The 26,742-nt window shown below is 41.0% G+C and overlaps 2 protein-coding genes across 4 annotated transcripts in view; one reads left to right on the plus strand and one right to left on the minus strand.

Moving 5' to 3' along the window:
* top3b (DNA topoisomerase III beta) overlaps positions 1 to 26,704 on the plus strand; it is a 52,228-nt gene extending 25,524 nt beyond the window's left edge. For all 3 annotated transcript variants that reach the window (XM_085424984.1, XM_085424983.1, XM_085424982.1), the window contains 17 exons: positions 1,085 to 1,216; positions 1,551 to 1,657; positions 2,424 to 2,498; positions 2,746 to 2,936; positions 3,397 to 3,553; positions 3,640 to 3,753; positions 3,978 to 4,068; positions 5,255 to 5,409; positions 5,609 to 5,714; positions 8,060 to 8,206; positions 13,314 to 13,487; positions 14,507 to 14,635; positions 14,868 to 15,017; positions 15,427 to 15,527; positions 18,813 to 19,014; positions 21,460 to 21,647; positions 22,055 to 26,704. In XM_085424984.1, coding sequence (XP_085281110.1) covers positions 1,174 to 1,216; positions 1,551 to 1,657; positions 2,424 to 2,498; positions 2,746 to 2,936; positions 3,397 to 3,553; positions 3,640 to 3,753; positions 3,978 to 4,068; positions 5,255 to 5,409; positions 5,609 to 5,714; positions 8,060 to 8,206; positions 13,314 to 13,487; positions 14,507 to 14,635; positions 14,868 to 15,017; positions 15,427 to 15,527; positions 18,813 to 19,014; positions 21,460 to 21,647; positions 22,055 to 22,336 — 2,412 coding nt within the window. In that variant the 5' untranslated portion in view covers positions 1,085 to 1,173 and the 3' untranslated portion in view covers positions 22,337 to 26,704. The remainder of the gene's footprint in view (positions 1 to 1,084; positions 1,217 to 1,550; positions 1,658 to 2,423; positions 2,499 to 2,745; positions 2,937 to 3,396; positions 3,554 to 3,639; positions 3,754 to 3,977; positions 4,069 to 5,254; positions 5,410 to 5,608; positions 5,715 to 8,059; positions 8,207 to 13,313; positions 13,488 to 14,506; positions 14,636 to 14,867; positions 15,018 to 15,426; positions 15,528 to 18,812; positions 19,015 to 21,459; positions 21,648 to 22,054) is intronic.
* paxx (PAXX non-homologous end joining factor) overlaps positions 26,416 to 26,742 on the minus strand; it is a 28,435-nt gene continuing 28,108 nt past the window's right edge. The window contains exon 7 of the mRNA XM_085424986.1: positions 26,416 to 26,673. Within this exon, the coding sequence (XP_085281112.1) occupies positions 26,625 to 26,673 (49 nt within the window). The 3' untranslated portion in view covers positions 26,416 to 26,624. The remainder of the gene's footprint in view (positions 26,674 to 26,742) is intronic.

A 26,742-nucleotide genomic window follows, 5' to 3' on the forward strand; every position in this document is an offset into this window, starting at 1 on the left:
TTGTGTGCATTGTTGATTGGGTTGTTCACCTCAAAGAGGCTGGGGTAGCTGTGTCTGTGTAGGGGGTGGGGAATATATTAGTTACTGTCATAATAGTTTGCGTACTGTCATTATAATTCAGCCTTGAGAGAGTCATTTTATTCATAAGGACATCAGCCTGTACCAGAAATTTCATGTAAGCAGGGAGAGGACGCTTGCTCACGACCACTTTGGCCTCATGCTAATGGCTGCTTCTATGACTCATCAGCAATTAGACTACAGTATGAGAGAACAAAAAAGTGAAGTAACTTTTCTGTAAAGTTTTTGACCGTGATTCAGAAGTTCATTTTTAAATTGATTTCTAAATGTAAAATGCTCAGTAGAAGAAAAAAAAAAAGCAAAACAAGTCATTTATTAATTCAGTTCAGTTTTATTTATACAGCACCCAGTCACAACAACAGTCACCTCAAGGCACTTTATGTTGTAAGGTAGACCTTACACCATAAAGACCCCAAACTAATACATCAGGATGTCAAGAGGGTGGTTAGGGTGGTGCAAGATATGCATGAGGGCAGATTGGTGATTACATCAGAGAAGTGCTCTGAGCCACTTCTTGTTTGCAGTGATGATGGACAGACTGACAGATGAGCTCAGACAGAAGTGTCTGTGGACTGTGATGTTTGCAAACACGTTGTGATCTGTAGTGAGAGTAGGGAGCAGGTGGACAAGATCTTGGAGAGTTTGGAGGTATGGTCTTGAAATTCCTATACAGTCTGGAGTGAAGACCATACCTCCAAACTCTCCAAGCCCATAGAAGAAAACGGAATGCAGGGTCGTGGAGGACATGCAGAGAGTTGGTGTGACAGAGGAGGATGCTAGAGATAGGATGAGATGGGATCTCCATAAAAGGAGCAGCAAAATGAAGGTGTAGGTGTTGACCTGTCAATTAAAATTCATCTGCTGTTTGAGCTGTTAAATTTGTATTAAGGCTTCTGGTTTTTTAACATGAACATTGAAATGTTTTGAATGACCTTATCTGTTTGTAATTATAATAAGATAACCGTGTAGCCTTTTTCATGCCTAATTTGCTCTCCTTTTTCTTTAGGAAACTGTACAAGTCGCAAGGGGCTCAATGGCGCATGCTCAGTGCACGAATACACCGGCATTTTCCAGGGCCAAACTGTACACTTTAAGATGACTTCTGTTTGTGGGCATGTGATGAGTCTCGATTTTATTGGTGGGTATCCTCCATGTTAGGTCTTGCTCAGCCTTGATCTAAATTTTCACTGTTTTTTTTTTTTCACCTCCTAATTTTACATGGGAGGAGTAATTAAAACAGATTATTAGGGACAGTTTTATAAAATAATACAGTTCAAAACGCCACAACTTATTGGTGTCAGATGATGAAGGGGTTATTTTCTGTGAAGCACCATTGTATAAAAAAAAAAGTGTCAGTCATTGTATTGTAGTACACTGCAGTGATCAAGTGATATGAACTGTATGGCTGATATCGGTCCACAGCAATAGTGTAGTGAATGTGAAGGATGTTGCACTTTTTCTTTATTTTCCAGGGAAATATAACAACTGGGACAAAGTAGACCCTGCAGAACTCTTTAGTAAAGCTCCTACTGAAAAGAAGGAGGCCAACCCTAAACTCAATATGGTCAAGTTTCTTCAGGTAGGTTGACCCATTAATTGGCTTTACAATACATCGGTACTAGTTGTTATGTGATTTCTTATTTTAATCAGATTAGAGTCTGGACTTTGATTAGTCACTCCAAAACCTATTTGGCTTTTTTTTTTTTTAGCTGTTCAGATGTAGACTTGCTGGTGTATTATTATGTTATCGATCTTCATGTAGTGTCTTTCCCTAATGTAAAGTGCCTTGAATGGTTTTGGATCATTGTCCTGCGGAATAACCCAACTGAGCAATACTTTTGAAGTTTTGGAGTTGGAGTTCAGTTGTAGGTTTTTTTTCTATGTGTGGATAATAGCTCTCACCGTGGTTCACTTGAGTCCCAGAGCCTGAGAAATGACTTTGTTTCTGGGTGCCACAATACAAAAAAACCCATTATGTGTTGCTTTTTGAGATCTTTTAGCCTACTTGGTTTTATTTAAAAGATCTCTTGATTCAGTAGATCTGGCACTAATCAGGCTATCTGGCTAATCAAATTAAACTCAGCTTTCCAAAATGTAGTTAATCACATTTAATTCACTATCAACAAAGGGGCCAGGTATATTTGATAGATTTTGTTCCCTTAATAAATGAAATCATCATTTTAAAACTGCACTTTGTATTTATTTCAGGTTTTCTCTTTCTAATATAATTCTTTTGAAGATTTGAAACGTGTCACAGTTGCACAGCATACTAACAAATTTGGGAGGGTGCAAATATGTTTTCACTGCACTGCATTGTTAACCGTAAGTTTGTGGTATCATGTCAGGTTGAAGCCAGAGGCAGTGACTGTGTGGTTTTGTGGTTGGACTGTGACAAAGAAGGAGAGAACATATGTTTCGAGGTAATGCTGGTCACCACATCTGTTTCTTATTAGTACTCTCTATTAACATAAGGCTTTCAAACTTTTTGATAAAACTTATAGTTGTAGCTGTATCAGATGGCCTACAGTCATCCTTTAGTGACCTGGTACATGCTCAAGCTGCTGTCATTTAATTTTGTGTGCTCTTTCTAGTTTTGTCCTGTTCGTGTTCTTGATCTTTTTGTGCTGTTTGTTTCTGTGTTCTGCCTCACCTGTAATTCTCTTCAAGGTGCTGGATGCCATTCAGCCAGTGATGAATAAGGGAAGTGCCAGGAGTGTTTACCGTGCCAAATTCAGCTCCATTACTGACACTGACATCTGGAATGCTATGAACCGCCTTGGAGAGCCCAATCACAATGAAGCTCTGTCAGTAGATGCACGGCAAGAGCTGGATCTGCGTATTGGCTGTGCCTTCACCCGGTACACTGCTCTCTTCACCCACACACAGCTGTCTACTGATGTAGAAGGTTTCAAAATTACAATTCAAATAAATACCCTGGTGATACTGGAGCCTTATTGTCTCATCTCTCTATATACTGTACTGTATGTAGCAGAGATGACAATAAAGTTTACTTTGACTTTGACTTTGATTTCTCACGTAAGCTCAGAATTGTGTGATTAATCAAGCAGAAGAGGAAGGTTAGTTAAATACCACACTTTCAAACTGCACTAATTTAAAAAAAAAAAAAAAAAAGGGGTCCCAAACTCAAAATGCCACAGAGCACTGTTTTTGTGTGATTTCACCTCCATCCAAAGCTTAGTTCATCTGGTCAGAGGTTTATGAAATTCCAGATTCTTTGAAAACATGGTTGATTACAGCTGATCAAAGATATTTATACTGTTCATTTAAGGTTTTTTTCTTGACTAAACTAATTTTCAGGTTCCAAACAAAGTATTTTCAAGGGAAATATGGCAATCTAGACTCTTCGTTAATCTCCTTTGGTCCGTGCCAGACCCCAACACTTGGCTTCTGTGTGGAACGCCATGACAAGATCCAGTCCTTTAAACCAGAGACTTACTGGGTCATCCAGGCAAAGGTAAACCATGACCTCAGTTTCCTGCCACACTGTCAAAGATTCCTTTCTGCTGTGCGGTATTGACAGAAATGATGTGCTTTGTTCAGGTTTTTAAAGGAAAGGAGAGTCCACTGACACTGGACTGGAACAGAGTTAGGGTCTTTGACAGAGAGGTGGGTCAAATGTTTGTCAACCTGGCGAAAACATCCAGGGATGCGCAGGTGAGTGCAAAAACCAGACTTTGTGGTTTGTAGATAATATTTTTTTATTGTACATGTGCTGTCTGACATTATGAAGGTCATGATTATTATTCCGTTTCCTGTTTCACCAAATATTAAATTAACTACAAAGACAAACGTCTGCTTTATAAAACATTTTCCAGTCAATCTGAATTATAATAAATTTAGGTCAGCTTGCTTAAGCAGGTGTCTGCTCTCTCTCACAGGTGGAGTTGGTGAGTAAGAAGGAGAAGACCAAGCAGAGGCCTCAAGCCTTAAACACAGTGGAGATGTTGAGAGTGGCTAGTTCTGCCTTAGGTATTTACATATGTATATTTACATTTACAGCTATTTATATTTACTTTTTCATGAGCTGTCATTTCTCCTGAGCATACAAATACACTGAGGGGATGGGTTTGTGGTTTTTCATGAGTCATGGATAGGAAAAACAATAGTTTTTTTTTCTTGTTTTGGTTTGTTTAATCTTTATGAAGTTTGAACTAAGAATGTTAAGCTTGATTAGATGAAACTGACTCAAATATAATTGAACACGTTTGGTTCCCTGGTGATTCTAAATTGATACATGTGTTGATGCAGGATGTGTTTTATGGATATGTGGTGTAGTGTAAAGTATTTTGAGTGATCGGAATAGGATATCCTTGATGTATCTACTAGGAGGCTGAGGGGTATCCACTATTTTTAGCTACTGTGTTACGCACCGTGAGTTAAATTGTAATCAAATGTGCTTTATAAATAAAACTGTTATTGCCAATCGCCGCTTTACACAGCGTCCCAACTTCTTCGGAATTCGGGTTGTGAATATGGCTGCTATAACACTGACAGTTGTTCTGATCTTTGATTATTATGTTTGCAAAAATAAAATGATACTGTCTTTATATTTGATCCTTGTACTTTTAATATTGTTTCAATGAAAGGTAAGGGTCATGTACTGGAAAACCCACCTTACACTTTATCCTTTGCGATCGAGAGGAACAGTCACTTACTGGAGAGTATCTTCTGTTCTATTCTTACCTTATATCTAAACTTATCATAAAAAGTCTTTTGAATGGAATTTATATTCACAGGAATGGACTCAGGTTTTCTATTGTTTTAATGTTTAATGAGTTTGACCATCACACCCATTACTTATGTGACATAAGATATCTCAATGCATTTCTCTGTTAGATGATGTATTTCTTTGTACTTATTATATGTGGCATGAAAGACTGCTGGGTGTGCCCTTGTGGCAGCACAGGTGAATGAGTCTGTTAGAGAAGATGCTCCACTGCCTGTCCAGTAAATGGTGCAGATGGTGATCTGGGTTATACATAGATGGATAAGAGTTTGTTTAGTGACAGCCTCTATGCCATAGTTTCAAGTGTGTCCAGTTTGCAGCCAATCACATCCAGCCTTCCTCATCGGTGTACTCTGTCTGCTGGAAGAAAAAATGTGAAAGAATTAAAGAGAAAAAGGATGTGATAAAGGATGTGATATTATGTTTCAGGCATGGGTCCCCAGCATACTATGCAGATTGCTGAGCGCCTATATACACAGGGCTACATCAGCTACCCACGTACCGAGACGACCCACTACCCAGCAAACTTCGACCTGAAGGGAACACTGAAGCAGCAGACCAACAACCCCTTCTGGGTAGAAGAGGTGAGTACATTCATTCAAGGCTGCTCATATGTGTATACATAAAGTGATTCATTCAATTCAGTTCAATTCAATTCTATTCACACAACCCCAAATCGCAACAACAGTCACATCAAGGCAATCCTACAGTAGTACAAAGAAAGAGCCACTTAGAAATTAATGTGATTGAAAATGATAAAAGGTTTTTTTAATTTTTCATCAGGTAAAAGCTCTGCTTTCAACTGGAATAAACCAACCCAGGAAGGGCACTGATGCTGGAGATCATCCACCTATTACTCCCATGTGTGCTGCCACGGAAGCAGAACTAGGTGAGCAATACAGGCAAATAACTGAACAATATCACCTCTTTTTATGATACACCTCTATTTATATAGGGCATGCCTTCAAGGAGCAATGAGCAATATTGTAGACATATTTTCTGTTAGTCAATCTAGGAAATGTTAGGTTAATAAAGAGTTTGAATATTCAAAGCCCTATATATAACATGTTAGGATGTCTGATGGTTATTATAGTTAAAATATTATTATAGTTAAAATAAAAAATATCCTTTGTTGTGGAATTTGTGAATTTGGTTTAAAAAAGCAATTTGTCACAAATTAATGATGGTTTGGGCATTTTTATTGAGGCGAGTCAACAGATTTCAAAAGCAACCTGTGCACAAAGCTTGTCATCATTTAGAAGCATTAGGTGCTCTAAAATCTCACAAATGATAGTAGTTGAAAACTTCACACAGTTGGCTGTAGTTCAGTTGATAGAGCAGATCACTTGCTAATCTTAAGTTTGGTGGTTTGACCCAGTCTGCATGCCCCAAGTTGCTCTCTGATGCATCTGACAGAGTATGAATGTGTGCATGTTTTGATAGAAAGCACTTAAAGAGTAGAAGAAAGTGCTTGTTTGAGTGGGTGAAATGTTGTATAAAAATGGCTTTGAATGCTCTGGGGGAGTGCTATATGTAAGAATCAGTCCATTTAACTTGAACTCTTAAATTCTCTCTAGCACAGGGGTGGGCAATTAATTTTCCCACAGGGCCACTGCATGACTAACTGGTAGATGGTAGCACCAATAAGATGAACTCAGTTCTTTTTACAAACTGTTACTATTAAGATTAGATGTTACAAATATTCAACAAAAATGAGCAACAGGCATAGTAAAATCAATAACTGTGTGAAAAAATGTCCTGAAAGTGGGTCAGCTATCCTTTAAAAAATTAATTAATTAAACAGGAATTTTTATTTTCAATATATACATACACACTATTCCCTACCTGCTAGCATATTAGACCCTGCTGTTATGTGATTGTCTCAGAGGCATCTTTGCACAGCCTGCACCTGGCATCTTGCTTGCTGTGGTAGACCCCAGCCTCTATCGACTTCGTGCTTCACTTTTAAGTTGTGCTGTATTGTGTACTGTGCTGCCACCATTAGTGCCTCTGTGTTTCAGTTTAGCTTTCTCCAGGTGTCAGTAGGATTTTTCAATATCAGCCACTTCTTCTGTCTGCCAGTGGTACATACCATGCAGGGGCCTGTCCGTCGATAATGGTTTCACTTCTTGCTCCTCTTCGTTCATTAGTCACCTCCTCTCCATGAATGCCTCCATCGATGCCAGGTGTGAATGACACATTGTCTTATTGACAATGGTCACAGCTGATCATGTGCTTGGTGAATACCACAGACAGCAGAAACCCAAGAATGAAGGGGAGCAATAAGAGAAACCATTATTGAAGGACAGGCCCCAGCGTGGCAGACAGAAGAAGCCAGTCTTGTTAATGATCTGGCTGAGGGGGTTCAAGGTTATGCAGAACAACAGTGGGGACAAGGCACCTCCTTGGTACATCCCGGACTTGGTGGTGACTTGTGCTATTGATTTGAAGTTGTCCCTGTTGAATCGCTGATGAATCTTAGGGTCCTGTTGATCTTGTATATTTCTAGGCATTCCAAGATCCATGTGGAAGGCACTGAGTCATAGGCTTTCTTGTAGTCAATCCAGGTAGTGCACAGGTTGGTCAGTCTGGTCTTACAGTCTCAGGCAACTGCTCTTTCTACCAGGAGCTGGTGTTTTGCCCCTCTGGTGTTTCCTTTCTGTGTCCTACTCACGTACTGAGCCATGTGCCTTTTCATCTTAGCCACCATGATGCTTGACAGGAGCTTCCATGTGGTACTGAAACAGGTATATTAAAGGACTCGTCCCATCCCAGTAACAAACTGTTTCAACTTCTGCAATGAGGCAGAAGGTTCCGCACCATGGGGGCAAAAATCACGAGACTCTAGTAGCTTCTGTCCTCTGGTCCTAAATCAGAATGTGCCCCCACTCCCCTCACAGTATCCATAAGTGACTGAAACAGGACCTTATATTGTATTCTTGTCACAGAACTTTCATGGTCATATTTCATATCGTATCTGATTCATTTTTATGTTACATGCTGCTAGACTGATCATGCTGCTTCACTACTGTGTATACTACTCTGGTCACTTGTTTTAATTGCACTGCTCTGTCAATACATTACTGTGCTAATATGGCACAAGACACACTGTTCTAAAAAGTATTTGAAATTGAATAACCCAACATCTAACAGTGTGAAGTTATTACACTGTAGAATATTAGAATAGTACATCAATAACTATGTATACCCAAATGTGTTCTTTTCTTCCCACAGGAAGTGATGGCTGGCGGCTATATGAGTACATTACCCGGCATTTTATTGCCACTGTAAGTCAAGACTGCAAGTACCTACAAACCACTATAGAGTTCAGCATTGGCACAGAGGCTTTCTCATGTAGTGGAAGAACCCTTATATCACCAGGTAAACATAGATGATTGTTTTGCAGAATTTTGCAGTACTTACCTGCAGTAAACCATTGCATTGTATTAACATCATTGTTTGCTTAGTGTATGGAGTAATTGCTTGTGACTATGTAGCTGTCAAAGGTGCCTTATGACATCATAAACTTTGCTTATAGCCAGACTCTGTGATTGTATGCCCTTTTGGTGTAGACAAGATACAGACCACATGGTGGCACTATTCAGATGGAGTTTTTAGGATTTGACACCTGTCTATATTTTGTGGTTCTTCATAACTATTTTAGAATACAGCTGCAAATAATGTCAGCAGTGAGTCCTTAATCAGCTTTCTGAGTCCGTGAACGATGGCCTGACATTGTGCTTTAGAGCTGCTTGATTAAGAATTTACTGCTTCATTAAACATAGTCTCACCCATACTTCTTACCCAGATGCAGGAAAACAGGCCCAAACTGCAACAGTATTTCCCTTTCTTCCAACAAAATTTTTATCATTTAAACGTGCAGTCATGTGGAAGAAAAATTTACATGAGTCTATGCATCTCAGGCTTGAGTGTTCTTTTTGCAGAGCAGTACTTTGTTCCCCCATAGTCTAGTCGCTTTGCTGATATGATGAGTGACAAGAATCCTGCAGAAATGTTTTTTGTTAATGTTGTGTACACTTCCTTTAAACATGTCTTGGGAAGATCAAACCTTAATAGATCTTTACATTAAGAAAGGATCTATTTGTCTACTCCTCTGACTTGTATAACAATCAGATTATGGCTTAGATCTTCAGTGCAGAGTAGGGCTGGCAATATGGCCTAAAATCCATATCGCGGTATAATTTGAAGCATGTGCGGTAACGATATATATCGCGATATATTCTTTTCTTCTGTATAACGTATTTTCCACACTTTAAGGCACCAGAGATGGGCAGTAACACGTAACACGTTACTGTAATCTGATTACTTTTTTCAAGTAACGAGTAAAGTAAGGGATTACTATTGCAAAAACGGTAATTAGATTACCGTTACTTCCCTGTAGGAACACTGCGTTACTTAAACCGTGATTTTTTTATTTATTTTTTTGCGAGAATGTCTCATGACAATGACGTAAGCGAGTGCGACGTTCGTGACAACAGCTGTGTGCAGATCAACAATGGATAATATATCGAGTGCGGGAGAGAGTATGAGCATGCAGCATTTAAAGCGTGGAAGTACTGACCTTATTTTGAGTTTGATTCCATAAAAAGTGACAAAAACATTTGCGTCCATTGTGCGTGGGAAGAAAACTTCTTTTTACAGCAAAAAAAACCCCTAAACAAGCACCGAGTGTGCAACGACGTAATGGGAAATTCACAGAGAAACTCGCGGATTCTTCAACTGACCACTGCGGCACACCTGCACCAGGGCAAACCTCCGCCAACCCCACTCCTGCTTTACAGGTGAAAATAGAGCAAAAGGACCGCTGAGTCTTTGATTTTATTTATTTTCTGCTGTGTTTTACTTGCATCTATTTGAAAGTGTAAACACAAAAAAATGTTGTCTGTGAAGGTTCTCAGTCATCCAGGTCATCGTAGTCAAAGGAGCTTGCAAAGAAAAGCGTCTGGACTTCTTTAAGTTGCGAGAAGCTAAAATCCTCTTTCGAGGATGCCAATGTTCACATTTTGGACAGAGAGGACAGATGGTTTGAAAGAGGAGTGAAAGAAGCCATTTATGTCCACTGTGAGCGACCATCTTTGAACAGAGGCGGGGGTTTACGACACCAACTCTCTGCCATCTATAATCCAGTTTTGAGATCCCTTCCCAGACGCCTTAACGCCCACTCACATCCTGGGCCAGCTGACCTCAGGAATTCGCATGATAAGATGGGGCCAGGTTTCACAATGAGCTCACCCGAAACTCTGGCTGATTGGGACTAGAGATGGCACAATACCACTTTTTTATGTCCGATACCGATATCATAAATTTGGATATCTGCCGATACCGATATGAATCCGATATAGTGTTTTTTTTAATCAACAAAACTGTTTTTTAAATATCTTGCTGCATTTTGTATAAGTTCATACTCAAGTTTAAAACAACAACTACACCAAAGCTATTCTGTTATACCTGTATGCAAAAAAAAAAAAAATTCATAGTTCAGCAATACTGATCAATCTAATAAACTTAAACCTACACCATCCTCCCTATTCTGGTATTTTAAAGAGTACTTAGCATAAATATTAAGCAACCTAACTAATAGGGTTCCAACTCCCAGCAACAACAAAAATAAATAAATAAAAAATAGGGAACCACCCCTCACGCTCCACCTCATGATGCTTAATCGACGTAATCAACCTTAATTTGATGCAGTGTGAAAAAAAATACACAGAAATCAATTCTTTTTCAAGAAATATTAAATAGATTCAACATCTTTCTTCAACAAAATTGCAGACTGCACAGATGGTACCTTCCCAAAGGAAAAAGTACTATAGCTTACTAGGGTATATTAGACTTAACAGTTACTATATACAATAATGGACTTCTATACATTTTACATCAGATTAAAACTTTGGGTGTAAGATTCAGATAAATATTAAATAATTAAAAGCTCGACATTTTAAATGAGAATAAGAAAGAAAAGTATGTCTTTGTGCCCCCTTTTCCCTGTTAATGCCCTATCGGCCCCCCTGGCTAAACTTTGCTAGATCCGCCCCTGCACAGTTACCAGCGTCAGCTGTAGAAAAAGATCCTGGAGTAGAAAGTAATAATAAATAAATTCTAACAACAGCTGATCAAGCTTAAACGTGCTGCTGTTGTTTAGCCGCTGGTTTCCTCTGTCTGGTGCAAAGTGGGCCAAAAGCAAACAAGAGACAAACAAGAGTCGCGACAGAAAAGCCGATCAGCTGATCATTAAGCAGTTTCATGATTGAAGTAGCAGCCGGAGAGCGAGAGGCAGTCGCTCGTTAAGCTTAACGCAGGAATGCTTTACAGACATTCAGAGATGGACTTACACACTTGCTTTACTTCTCTCGGGGATAACTTTGTCGGAGATGAAATGCCGGGTTGCTAGCGAAGCTCCAAATGCTATCCAGACCACCGACAGGTCCTGCATGCCACAGCCGCTCTATCACGTGATGCATACTGCTCCGACGTGCTAACGTTCTGAGGTGAGTTACAGCGTGTTGCAAGTTTTGTGAGGTGCTTTCGTGATATTTAATGGATCGGATTACATTTTTTATTTTTCTCCGATATCCGATCCAGTAATTTAGGTCAGTATCGGACCGATACCGATACGTAATATCGGATCGGTCCATCTCTAATTGGGACCCACGCCCAGTTTCACACCTTGGCTCAGGCGATTAGAGGATCATCAGGGGGTCCTTCTCTCCCTCTGTGGGGGGGGTTACTCCCACTAGGTTTATATCTGGGACTCTCCACCATTTGACCTTAGAACTGAAGAAGCTTCTCGGATGAGAGGTGAAACATCTTCAAGCAACTTAAAGAAGTCCAGACGCTTTTCTTTGCAAGCTCCTTTGACAAAAAAATTTTATTTTATGTGCTGGAATGTGCAGAAAATAGGTTTAAATGTTAAACTAATTTCTTCAAGTCAGAGAATGGTGCATATAATTAAATTTTTCGCTTGATGCATAAAGTTAAAAGATTAAAACTGATAAAAACAAGTTTAAAAAAAAGAGACTTTTCCATTTGATTACATTTTGTATGATGGATTATGCAGAAAAAGTAGAATTGGGCTGAAAGATCTATCGCTTTATCACCTATTCAGGTTGTAAATCGGGTTTTTAAAAAGTGACTAAGTAATTAATTACTTTTGAAAATAAGTAATCAGTAAAGTAACGGGATTACTTTTTGGGGAAGTAATCAGTAATTAGTTACTGATTACTTTTTTCAAGTAACTTGACCAACACTGTAAGGCACACTTAAAATCCTTTAATTTTCTCAAAAATTGAGAGTGTGCCTTATGTATGAATTCTGGTTGTGCTTACTGACCTCGAATCGATTTTGGCGTGCAGAAATCTGTTAAAAAATGTTTTAGTACAACTTTGGTAAGCCGCATTGCTTGATGGATTGTCAGAGCATTACGGCTGCCGTAGTGAGGAGCTTCGCGGAGTAATCTGGGTCCAAAACTCCGTCTCTTCAGGTCCCTAAGTCAAACGAACACTGAGAGTTAAACACGGTCTAAATTCTTTAATCTTTAATAAAATCATCAGCGTTGCTGCTTTACCAGGTGTAACAATTAAGTTTAACATCCATGCATCCATGAAAACAGAATTTATTAAATTTAACGGAGTTAGAAGTTAACAGGAAGTTAGCTCGCTAGTTTACAGCTAAACATAACATACCATGTTCTGACTGAGAGACTTTTGAAACTAGTTAAAACGTACAGCTCTGCTACCACTTCCGACATAAATGAAGACAGAAAACTAAACAGCAAGGGCGTTTGCAGGGTTACTGAAGTTGGACTGCCTGGTATATAATGTTGTGCTACGTGATTGCTAGTGACACAGCTATATTAGCATAATATTAGCACAGTGAAGCTGGAGGATGAACGCCAACTTTTTTTCCCACGTTAACATTTATTAACTTTTTTTCCTACTCAATAAATGTTAACGTGACGGATTCTGGTGATCAGGGACAAATGCAATCGCATAGCAGGATGCTATACATGGGGCAAACTTCAGTCAGGAGAACAACTGAGATTATTTATCCACAATACAAGGTTAGTTATTAATATACTGCAACAATATGGGAATAAAACAGCTGCGAGAGAATTCAACATTAATGAATCAATGTTACGGAAGTGGAGGAAGCACAGTTTTTAGCTTTCCCCATATTTCAAAAAGTGCTTCATCTCTTTGCTATGACTGTCCCCCGGCATAATTTGTAGATGATAGTGGTTGCTACAACTACTGTTTTGGTCGGAAGCAGCTGCGATGCTTCCGACCAAAACAGCTTGATGACATCATCATCATGCGCTATCGCGGTACCGATATCGTTGGCCAAATTTATATCGTTTCTATCGTATATCGTTTATATCACCCACCCGTAGTGAAGAGATTTGTGAACATTAAAGAATTACCACGCCTGCAGCAAGCTAATCCTTGCTAAATGTGCATTTTGTTTTCAGGTTACACGACTGTAATGCCATGGCAGGGCATCCCTCTGGAAGAGTCCATACCAGTATGTGAGCGTGGAGACACTTTCTCAGTAGATGAGATCAAGCTGATAGAAAAGCAAACCAGCCCACCAGACTACCTGACTGAGGCTGAACTCATCACCCTCATGGAGAAACATGGCATTGGTATACTTAAATACTTTTTAAATAATTTAAGCAACAAGCTGGAGTTCAAGTATCTCGGGGTCTTGTTCGCGAGTGATGGGAGAAGGGAGCCGGAGATCGACAGACGGATTGGGGCTGCAGCTGCAGTAATGCGGACGCTGCACCGGTCCGTCGTGGTGAAGAGGGAGCTGAGTATAAAAGCGAAGCTCTCAATTTACCGGTCGATCTACGTCCCTACCCTCACCTATGGCCACGAGCTGTGGGTAGTGACCGAAAGAACGAGATTGCGGATACAAGCGGCAGAAATGAGCTTCCTCCGAAGGGTGGCTGGCCTCTCCCTTAGAGATAGGGTGAGAAGTTCGGCCATCCGGGAGGGGCTCAGAGTAGAGCAGCTGCTGCTCCACATCGAAAGGAGCCAGCTGAGGTGGTTCGGGCATCTGACAAGGATGCCCCCTGGGCGCCTCCTGGGTGAGGTGTTCCAGGCATGTCCCACCGGGAGGAGGCCCCGGGGCAGACCCAGGACACGCTGGAGAGATTATATCTCTCGGCTGGCCTGGGAACGCCTTGGTATTCCCCCGGACAAGCTGGAGGAGGTGGCCGGGGAGAGGGAGGTCTGGGCCTCTTTGCTTAGGCTGCTGCCCCCGCGACCCGGCCCCGGACAAAGCGGATGAAGATGGATGGATGGATGGATGGATGGATGGATGGATGGAAGCAACAAGCTGCCTGTGCACATTGCTTAATTTAAACTCAGCTGTTCGCTTAGATGGAAAGCTGGTCTGTGTCCAGGAAATGGACCTGCTGTGGGTTATCACTTCATGTCTGGTCATATTTTAATTGTGTGGTATTTGGGAAGCAAGGCAGAAACGGATTGCAGATGCCAGTCACCCAGTCTGTCATCTCTATTGCATGGATGATTCATTAATCTTTCTGCTCATTACACATGTTTATTATATCTTTGAGGACTTAATGCATGACAGCAGTTCTTTGGCTGTAAATTCTGAAAACAGTCTTATAGATGTTGGTCTTTGTCCTCCCCCCAGGAACTGATGCTAGTATCCCAGTCCACATCAATAACATCTGCCAGAGGAACTATGTGACAGTTGAGAGTGGACGCAAGCTGAAACCAACCAACTTAGGCATAGTCCTGGTACATGGCTACTACAAGATAGGTCATTTGCTTAAGTTACCTTTGTATTCTCTTACTCTTGTAATGAATTTGTGCTTGGTCAGTAGTGGAGGGTTTCTGGAACATAACTGATTTATCTTTGGATGCTATGGCAACTAATGCAGGTACTTGAATATAACCAAATACCTGCAGGATATAGGACCAGACAGAGTGGTTTATAGAGCTAATAAAATACAAGATTATTATTAATGCAAATTTAATTGTGTTTTTCTCAGATGCAGAACTGGTGCTTCCCACTATACGCAGTGCTGTAGAAAAGCAGCTTAACCTTATTGCGCAGGGTAAGGCCAACTACCATCAGGTCCTACAGCACGCCCTGGATATCTTCAAGAGGAAGTTTCACTACTTTGTTGACTCCATTACCAGTAAGTCCAGTGAAACCACAGGAACGCAGTGTCACAAGTTCCTTAAAGGGATTATTGATTATTATTATTGGGATTATTATTGGTAGCTGTGGCTCAGAACAGGTTGTTTGCTAATCTGAGGAAATGGTGAAGTGGCTAGTGACCTCACATTGAATCTTTGAGTAAGAAAACTGTGCCATTAAAACTGTTTTAAGTCAGATGGAAAAGATCTCAGAGCTTTAAACAGGCTGGTTTCTGCTAAATGGGTCGAACATGGCAGGGACTGGGTAACAGTGCTGTAATTACAGTTTTACATCAACAAGAAACATGTGACCTGTGAATGCAGAGGAGACATATTATTAAAGCACACTGCAGGTTCCAGTTTCTTGTATGCAGCTGAAGCTCAGACTTTGTGTGTTATTTTTTCCAGACATGGATGAGTTGATGGAGGTCTCCTTTTCTCCCATTGCTGCTACTGGTAAGCCGCTGTCCCGCTGTGGCAAATGCCACCGCTTCATGAAGTATATCCAGGTGAGCAGTCAAAGCCACTAAACCCCGTCTGAAGCATTTGAAGACAGATTGAATTATCAAGACTGTTGGAGCATGATTGTAAAAGAAAATCCTAACACTATAGTGCTCAAGATCTGTAGATGTAAAATGCAAAAATTTCTCTGCAGTTCAAATTCTTTCAACATGATTCACAGCCTAAAATATTATTGTCTGGGTTTAAGGACAAGGACTTTGGAAATTCTGCCTTTTTTGATATATTGTGGCATTTTTGAATCATCTAAGAAATTAACCATTGCAATTCTAAATCACAGCCACATGGCTGGGATTTAGACACGTGAGTTTACCCTCTGTGCTTTTGTCATTTAAAGTAATAAATGACCATTTATTTATCCTGTGTGGACCACTCACTGTGGCCTTGAGAATTAAGCTCATGTGCTTCCTTTATTACCATCTCTGTCCGATGATGGAAGGACTTTTAAGTTCATGAATGAATCATGAAGCTGCAGTTCTGCTAATTATCACTATATGAGATATATGAGCAATGTACCAACACAGTGGTCTTCATTAGCTTTTTTTCTCCAGGAACGAGCAAGTGAACAAAATTTGGTTTTTGTATTTTTGTCTTCTTTGGAGTTTAGAAAATGCCTTTAGTGTGTCTTTTACTTTTACTGTTGGGGGAAAAAACACACATCAGGACACATTGGTATAATTCTATTTTTCATAGGGCAGTAAACATGGTGCACAACAGTTAAGCAGCTTTTATACTGAAACGTATGATCAATGTTATCATTGTGCACTGCACAGAGGCTGCTGCTTTGTGTTGATGGTGTTATTTCTTACACACTAGAGTCATTCAATACTTGATCTGTATGTTCCACACAAGACTGAAGAGGACTCATATATATATATATATATATATATATATATATATATATATATATATATATATATATATATATATATATATATATATATATATATATATATATATATATATATATATATATATATATATATATGAGTCCCACTGCTGTTCTGCATAGGCCTGAACCCCCTCAGTGAGATCATTAACAAGACTGGCTACGGATACCGACTACGGAACGGAGCAGTTGTCAGCCACCTCCTGTACATGGATGACATCAAGCTGTATGCCAAGAGTGAACGAGACATCGATTCACTGATCCACACTACCAGGCTATACAGCAATGACATTGGAATGTCGTTCGGACTGGAGAAGTGTAGTCGGATGGTAACAAAGAGAGGGAAGGTAGTCAGAACTGAGGGGATTGAACTACCAGAAGGCAACATTGCAGACATAGAGGACAGTTACAAGTACTTGGGGATCCCGCAGGCGAATGGGAACCATGAAGAGGCCGCTAGAAAAGCTGCAACCACCAAGTACCTGCAGAGGGTCAGGCAAGTCCTGAGGAGTCAGCTGAATGGTAAGAACAAGATCCGGGCCATCAACACGTACGCCCTGCCCGTGATCAGGTACCCTGCTGGGGTAATAGGCTGGCCAAAGGAGGAGATAGAAGCCACTGACATAAAGACAAGAAAGCTCCTTACCATGCATGGAGGGTTTCACCCCAAGTCCAGCACCCTGAGGCTGTACGCTAAGCGGAAGGAAGGGGGCCGGGGACTGGTGAGTGTCAGCACCACAGTCCAGGATGAGACAACGAACATCCAAGAATACATTGGGAAGATGGCCCCAACTGACCGAGTGCTCAGTGAATACCTCAGGCAGCAGAAACCCAAGAAAGAGGAGGGAGACGAGGAACCATCATGGAAGGACAGAGCCCTGCACGGTATGTACCACCGGCAGATAGAGGAGGTGGCTGATATCCAGAAATCCTACCAGTGGCTGGACAAAGCTGGACTGAAAGACAGCACAGAGGCACTAATCATGGCAGCACAAGAACAAGCTCTGAGCACAAGATCCATAGAGGCTGGGGTCTATCACACCAGGCAAGACCCCAGGTGCAGGCTGTGTAAAGATGCCCCAGAGACAATCCAGCACATAACAGCAGGGTGCAAGATGCTAGCAGGCAAGGCATACATGGAACGCCATAACCAAGTGGCCGGCATAGTGTACAGGAACATCTGTGCGGAGTATAACCTGGAAGTCCCGAGGTCAAAATGGGAGATGCCCCCAAGGGTGGTGGAGAATGACCGAGCTAAGATCCTGTGGGACTTCCAGATACAGACGGACAAAATGGTGGTGGCTAACCAACCGGACATAGTGGTGGTAGACAAACAGAAGAAGACGGCCGTAGTGATCGATGTAGCGGTTCCGAATGACAGCAATATCAGGAAGAAGGAACACGAGAAGCTGGAGAAATACCAAGGGCTCAGAGAAGAGCTCGAGAGGATGTGGAGGGTGAAGGTAACGGTGGTCCCCGTGGTAATCGGAGCACTAGGTGCGGTGACTCCCAAGATAGGCGAGTGGCTCCAGCAGATCCCGGGAACAACATCGGAGATCTCTGTCCAGAAGAGCGCAGTCCTGGGAACAGCTAAGATACTGCGCAGGACCCTCAAGCTCCCAGGCCTCTGGTAGAGGACCCGAGCTTGAAGGATAAACCGCCCGCAGGGGCGTGCTGGGTGTTTTTTATATATATATATATATATATATATGAGGATCGCAAGTTCGATTCCTGCCTGGGGCGTCTGTATCCAGTAAGGGTCCTAAGGCTAGACCCCCTATGCTAAGCAAGCCTACCGCAGACATGAGCGAGACAGATAAATATGAAGGCATGCCGGCTCGGACGTCGCCCGGATCAACAAGGTCCGCGTCAGGTGTTGAGGAACCAGGGCACCCTGACGAAAAGTGGGCTACTGGAACAAGAAGGCATCGGTGGGCAAGAGACGAAAACAGGGCGTTGTTGGAATGCTACTACGCAAGTAACCCCGGCGGAAGGGGCTACATGAATAGGAGCACTAGGTGCGGTGACTCCCAAGCTAGGCGAGTGGCTCCAGCAGATCCCGGGAATAACATCGGAGATCTCTGTCCAGAAGAGCGCAGTCCTGGGAACAGCTAAGATACTGCGCAGGACCCTCAAGCTCCCAGGCCTCTGGTAGAGGACCCGAGCTTGAAGGATAAACCGCCCGCAGGGGCGTGCTGGGTGTTTTTTTTTTTTTTTATATATATATAATATAGCTTGAAGCGGCGAAGACATAGATGTGTGTTTTCAGACTTGGTGATGATATTGATCTGAAGTGGCCTTTAGCCACTTTATGGTAAAATGTGTAACTGCCCATGAGTGGCAGTGAGTGATTCTTAAATGAAATGAAGCAAACATGTGCATGCAGGCCAAGCCCAGCAGACTCCACTGCTCTCACTGTGACGAGACCTATAGTCTTCCCCAGAATGGAGCCATCAAGCTTTACAAGGAGCTCCGGTGTCCACTGGATGACTTTGAGCTTGTGCTTTGGACTTCAGGGGCGCGGGGAAAGAGCTACCCCCTGTGCCCCTACTGCTTCAGCAACCCGCCATTCAGGGACATGAAGAAAGGTAAGGCAGAATGGGAATGTTATGTTAACCACTGCCCACCAACTATAGTTAACTAGCATGAGCCTTGAAACCCTCTAAGAATCAAACTAATCCGTAATATAATTTTCTGGTACTGGACTGATTCTTTTATATAACGCTTTTCTACTCTCCTGGAGCACTCACAGAGCTTTATACAACATGCCACATACACCTATTCACACAAGCACTTCTATACTTCTATACATTAAGTGCTTCCTAGGTAACATTCATGCAGCATCGGAGAGCAACTTGGGGTTAGTATCTTGTCCAAGGATATTTGGCAGGCAGACTGGGGGAGCCAGGGATCAAACCACCATCCTTCCGATCAGTGGAAGACCTGACCTGAGCTACATTCAACCTGAAAATCATTTAATCAAGATGGACAATGCTCAACTTTAAACAATTCAAAAATACAGAGTTGCTTCTTTCTTTTAACACTAAAAGGTTAGCATGGTCAATCAGGTATGGTCAAAAAAGCCGAGAAAGACGGGGCATCAGGGAGCCACAGTGAAGGTTAGGGAACTAAGAACCAGATGTTGTAGAGAACTGGTTCCCATTATTTCAGTCTGCTTGCCCATTGATTCTGCTTATCAATTATACTTCCACTTGCATTTGCGCTGAAATCAACTGAGCTCTGAAAGTTTTTTAATAGTATTTTTTAAACCTTTGTTCACGGTATTTACACATTCACCTAAAAATGCAAGAGCTTATCGGTTCGATCCTGGGGGTGTTAGGAAGGGCATCCATGTTAAAAATGTGGCAAATAAAACATGCAGAGCCACCTGCTGTGGCAGCCCCTTGTGAGCAGCGGAAAGTAGTTTGTAAGAGTGTTTCATTTCGCAGAAATACCTTTTTGAAGATGGAGGTCCAGAGTAGGGCTGGGCCATATCATACTGTTCACGGTAATACCTGTATACTGTTGGGCAACGATAAGGAAATGAAATATCGCGATAGAATATGGGTAAAACGCGCATGCGCAGTACCTTTGTTTTCATACGCACATGGCGGGAAAAGCATGGCGGTGACAGAGAATGAGAAGGGCGAAAGCGGATCGTTGAATGAAACGGATGAACCAGAATTGGTTTGTAAAAATGCTGCAACTCCAGTGGTGTGGAAATGGTTAAGCTTTTGTCAGATACACGACAAAGCACTATTTTTGGTAGAGCATGCTAGCGGGCCGTTGTTATTCCCGTGGGTTTTTTTTTTTTTAGAAAATACGGCACACTTAAAATCAATCCTTTGATTTTTCTGAAAATCAATAGTGCCCCTTATAATCCCGTGTGCCTTATGTATGAATTCTGGTTGTGTTTACTGACCTCGAAACGATTGTATGTGGTACACGGCGCTCGAAAATCTGTCAAATGTTTTAGCACGACTTTGCTAAGCTACGAAGCCGCACCGCTTGATGGATTGTAGGAGTATTACGGCTACTGTGGTCAGGAGCCTCACGGAGTGATACGTACTGTGCTTCAACATAATACTACCGGATTGTGTGTGTATAACCTCTTTTTAAGTTTTGTGGATATTATATATGGTTATGCTGAGGATTTGTCGGCCAATTTCCACTGAAAATGCCTTTAACTTTAATGCACATAAAAAGCAGCTGCTTGTTTAAGTGAAAATACATTGATGGTTTGTTTGGGTTTTTTTGCACTAATAAAGTTGTGGAGTTGTAAAGTATTTTGTCTAGTGTCAATTATATCGTTATCGCAAATTTTCAAATGTATATTGTGATAAATATTTTTGGTCATATCGCCCTGCTCTATTCCAGAGTACTTAAACTAGGTGATCTGTACTATAGTAGTAGGATTACTGCCTAGTTCTATTTAAGCATACTGTGCCCTGGTCCTCTTCTTGAGGTGGGTCTAGGGGTGGTTCAGCTGAACTCAAGCACATTACACTTATATTATCTATCCATGAAGCCAGATAACACTCACCAATTAGACTGTAGGATTGTCTTAAAGACATAAAGACCTGTATGATCTCTAATTTTCTTCTTCTAAAGTCACATAAAACTGAGGTTATTGTACTTGGCCCTAAAATCTCAGACATATGATATTTCTAAGATTGTACCAACACTGTCTTAACAACAGCTACCTCTGTAAGATTGCTGTGTTAAATAGTTAATCAATGTTTTAGGCATGTTTGAGGACAGTGTGTCAACTCTTCTAGCATGCTCCAATGAAACCACAGAATCAAAGGGAGACTGAGAGAAAGTGAGGAAACTACAAGATATTTACATGCTGGTTATCCCTTCATTGGAACTGAAGTTGACTGTGTAATGAATGAATAATTGAAGGAGCTCAATACACACAACACAATACATACAATACACCCACTACTGTCTTAGGAAAAGCGACCCTGTTTCTTTGTGCTTTCTGGTCTCATGGGCCCCTCTGACACTGTGGCGCTGTCTGCTTTTCTCAGGTATGGGATGCAATGAATGTACCCATCCATCATGTCAGCACTCTCTCAACTCGTTGGGCATTGGACAATGTGTGGAGTGTGATAGTGGAGTTTTAGTGTTGGACCCCACATCTGGTCCAAAGTGGAGGATGGCCTGTAATAAATGCAATGTGGTGGTGCACTTCTTTGAACATGCACACAAAGTGCAGGTAAGAAAATTGTCTTACCTACCTATTGTCTTACTTTATTATTGTCTATTATGGACTGGCATGTATAGATGTTTTCAAACTGACCACACTCTATACTACAGTAACGTTCAACCTTTCTCACATATTCATACAGCACTTCATTCTATGCACTTACACTCTTTATTGCCGTTGCATCCTCACCTAATGCCAAGGTAGAATCGTCATTTCGTAATACCCATGTTGTTTGTCTGTGGGAGAAAGCCCATTGTAAGTACAGAGAGCATGTAACCTCCTCACAGAGAGGTCAAACTGTTTCAGTTTTTTCCATACAAGCATCTTTGATCTATAGCATTACTGAAACCGAAGAAAGTATGAAACAGTACCCCAGTTCCTTGATTTATTTATTTTTGTTAATGCTTTTTTCTCAGGTTGCTCAGGAGAGCTGTGATGTCTGTGATGCCTCTCTAGTTGCAGTGGACTTTAACAAGACTCGCACTCCTCTTCCTGCCAGTGAGACCCAACACACTGGCTGTGTTTTTTGTGATCCAGTGTTTCAGGATTTGGTGGAGCTCAAGCATGCCACCATGCGGCATTCCATGTACCGTGGTGGGGGTGGGAGAAGAGGAGGACGTGGACGTGGACGTGGACGTCGTGGCAATGCTAAAAAACCTAAAGATAAAATGGCTGCCCTAGCTGCTTATTTTGTATAGTTTCTGTGTGTATATTGTCCTTTTGCATGTCATTACATGAACTGGTTTTCTTCTGATAATGAATCTAAATATGGTAAATGGCCTGTATTTGTGTAGCGCTTTACTTAGTCTCTGTTGAACCCAAAGCACTTTACACTACTTTCAGTCATCCACCCATTCACACACACATTCACACACTGGTGATGGCAAGCTACATTGTAGCCACAGCTGCCCTGGGGCGCACTGACAGAGGCGAGGCTGCCGGATAATAGCGCCACCTGGCCCTCTGACCACCACCACCAGTAGGCAACGGGTGAAGTGTCTTGCCCAAGGACACAACGACCGAGACTGTCGGAGCCAGGGCTCGAACCGGCAACCTTCCGATTACAACATGAACTACCAAGTCTTGAGCCCACGATCGCCCCATAAATACACAACAAATGTTTTGGGGTTTTTTTTAAATCATTTTTTCCCATTTTGTTAAGTGCTTTGAGTGGTCAGGTAAAGTAAAAAAAAACACTATATAAGAACTAGAACCATTTGTCATTGTTACTAAGCACCTAAAAGACACATGACTTTATTCTATGCACTTTTTATCTATTATTCACACTTAAAGCCACCACAACAACAATCACCTAAAGGCACTTTATATTGTTGGGAAAAGGCCCTACAATACTACAGAGTATTGTACAGAGAAAACACCACCCCTATGAGGAAATGCTTTTGGCGAAAGAAGAAAAACTCCCTTTTAAAAGGAAGAAACCTCCAGCAGAACCAGGCTGCACCAATGAGATTAACTAAATTCATCTCAATATTAATTTTAACTTTTTATAAACTGCTACTGGCATTGTAAACAGGCTAACATTTTGTCATTATTTAATCAGCATTCTCCAAAACAATTGTGAAAAAGTTTGTTATTTTACATGTAGTTTAATTACTTGATCTTCATTTAAACTATTTCACTGCAGATTTTCCTCTTTGAAGAATTTTTCACATAAAAGGAAGGTATAATTACAGAATAAAATTATAGCAGTCTTACATTACTAATGTGTTTAAGTACTGCTTTTGGCAAAATGATGATACAACATGGGAACAAATTCATGACTAGGTGTAGCCAACCAACAGACTTAACACACATGAGACGCATTCTGCTAATTGGGGGTAATTGACTGATTCAGTGAAAGGGGTGTGTTCAAATTAATAGCAGTGTGGATTTCAGGTCATTCAATCTGTGAAGAAATGGGTGTCAATTAAGGCCCTTATTTAAGGAAGGAAGGCAGCAGCTGTTGTACCTGCTGGTTTTAGCCCTTGCTCAGTGAGTAAAATGAGTTGTTCCAGACATTGCACTGGGGGAGAAAGAACTTTAATCAAAAGTTGATTGGAGAGGGGGAAATAATTGGCTGCTCAGCTAAAAAGATTTCAAATGTTTTGAAATGGGAAAGAAAAAGGAATACTACCATCTGCCTAGATGATAGAATAACAAGAATGGCAAAGAAGCATCCAGTGATCAGCTCCAGAGAGATCAAGGAAGATATATAGATCTCCATTTACCTGTGAGTACTTTAACAATCAGAGGAGAGGATGCCTATGTGAAGCCAAATTATTTCCAAGAAACCTCGTAAAAAGTATTGAAAAGGTTACAGTTTGCCAAAGAACACATTGACTGGCCCAAAGAGAAGTGGCACAATATTCTATGGACTGATGAAAGCAAGATTGTTCTTATTGGGTCTGAAGATTGCAGACAGTTTGTGAGACGACCCCCAAACACTGAATACAAGCCACAGTACACAGTGAAGACCGTAAAACAAGGAGGTGCAAGCATAATGGTTTGGGGATGTTTCGCATACTTTGGAGTTGGGTCCATTTATCACATAACAGGCACCATGGACCAGTTTCAGTACCTAAAAATACTGGAAGAGTATTTTTAGGTACTTGATCGAAACTTTTAACATATTTTTCAAACTAAATATAATTTGTTGGTTTGTTTTGTTTTTTGCCTTACGCAGAGAAAGAAATGCCCCTAAAATGGGTGTTTCAGCAGAACAATGACCCCAAACACACCAGCAAGCAGGTAACATCCTGGTTGCAGACCAAAAAGAGCCCAGCCCAATCCCTGGACCTCAATCTGATTGAAAATTTGTGGTGTGACCTCAAAAATTCTGTTTTTGACGCAAAACCCAAGAATACAGAAAATCTGTGGAATGTGGTCCAGTTAGCCTGGGCTGCAACTTCTGTTTGAAGGTGTCAAATGCTAGTTGACTGTAAATATTCCAGTTTGTAAATGAAAATACACACTTTTTTTTTTTTTGAACAACCTAATATTCTTTTTCTTCATTTTTAGTAAAAATAAAGAAAAATAATTGTTCATGATTTCATTTGAGAGTGAATTTGCATAGCACAACATGGACCTTTTCCTCTGTTTTTAATACACTGTTATGTTGTACATAACTGTACGTAGGACACCTGGGTCAAGTGATGGATTTTTTGTTAATGCTACAAACTATTTTTTTGAGGCTAAATGGAAATCTTCTAAATCAGCAAGATGTCGTTTCCTCTGCAGCTTACACATCATCTGCTTTAAGATGTGCATTAGAGAGTTATTTCCAGGATGTCAAGTACTTCAGATTTAAGGCTTTTTCAGGAGAGCGACCTTATCCAGAGTAATATGCAGTGTAAATCCTATTTAAAAAGACAATCTATTTCTGTGGGAGTAGTTCAGGTAGCTTGCTCTCCACAAAGATAATAACACTGAATTAATTATATTCTTAATCTTAGTTACAGCACTCTCAATAGAATAGAATAGAATTCAATAGAATTCAACTTTATTGTCATTGCACATGCACAGGTACAGGGCAACGAAATGCAGTTTGCATCCATCCAGAAGTGCTTTAGTGATATAGATATATTACAATATATATTAGCAATAATATAGATATGTGAGTATATTACAGAAATGGGTCTATTATGGTATGTTATAATGTACACGGTATGAAGTATGTTGTGAATATTCTATAACTATAAGTATGTACAAGCTATGTACAGGATATGAACAGGATATAAATATGAAAAACTATACAGAATATGAAATAAATAACTTTACAGAATCTGGGATATACAGCTATACAGAAATGGGAACTATGCAAGTTGTAAACAGTTGTAGGATTAAAGATTATCGAATGTACAGAATGATTATTTACACAGAGCTATACAGTAGTGCAGTTAAGATAAGTGAGGGTGTAGATAGTTTCTACAGAGGCTATATAAAGTGCTAGTGGTTGTGAGTGGTGGTTCAGTCCATGTTATTATTGTGTTTGAGGGTACAGTTGTCCATTGTGGGTGTGTGTATGTTCAGTCCATGAGTTTAACGTGGGTCAGATGTCAGGAGGCAGAGTTCAGGAGTCTGACAGCTGTGGGGAACATCTACATCCTAACCCCTACATCAATAGGACATCTACTGGGAACTTTCCTCCCTAGATAACACCTAGCACAAACAGCAGTAACTTAAATAGAGTTGAATGCTACATCTTATCAAACAAAGTGGACAAGAAAGCAGCTCGGGGGCGATCGTGGCTCAAGAGTTGGGAGTTCGCCTTGTAATCAGAAGGTTGCTGGTTTGAGCCCCGGCTTGGACAGTCTCGGTCGTTGTGTCCTTGGGCAAGACACTTCACCCGTTGCCTACTGGTGGTGGTCAGAGGGCCCGGTGACGGCAGTGTCCGGCAGCCTCGCTTCTCAGTGCGCCCCAGGGTGGCTGTGGCTACAATGTAGCTTGCCATCACCAGTGTGTAAATGGGTGGATATGTAAAGCGCTATACAAATACAGGCCATATTTTGGCTGGCAGTAGCTCAGGAAGTAGAGCAGATCACCTATTAAATTGAAGGCTGGTGGTTTGACCCCCTATCTCCATCCTTTGGGCATGATACTAACCCCAAGTTGCTCTCCAATGCATTTGAGTGTGAATGCTAGAAGCACTTGCACAGCAAAACAAGTGCTTGTGAGAATAAGGCAAGTTGTGTAAAGTGCTGTTCTCAGAGTAGAAAAGCACAATATAAGAACAAGTCCTGAAAAAGGGGGGGGGGGGAATTAAAAGTGTGCAAATGTGTTTCTTATGTCATTTTATTACAAATTATCATTCAATCATTTATTGGAGACAACCATTATATAGCATTAAAAGTCATTGTTTAATAAAAAGCAGTTAAAGTTTAAGCTTTGATCCCATAAATATGCACTGAGGTTTTCATGTTCTGTTAGTGGATTAAAAGATCATTCATCTCTGGCTGCGCAGCAGGACTTTGAGTACAAGGAGGAAGATCAGTCTTCATCTGCATCATCAAAGGCAACGCCAGTCGCTTGCTGCTTTCTGCAAACACACATGGACAGTAGCTTTATTTCACTCACATCAGTAGCATCACTGCTCTATTGAAGTCCT

Source organism: Rhamphochromis longiceps, linkage group LG12 (genome assembly GCF_057381845.1).
Source record: "Rhamphochromis longiceps isolate RC_006_pf linkage group LG12, R_longiceps_female_GT1.1, whole genome shotgun sequence".
NCBI lineage: Eukaryota > Metazoa > Chordata > Actinopteri > Cichliformes > Cichlidae > Rhamphochromis > Rhamphochromis longiceps.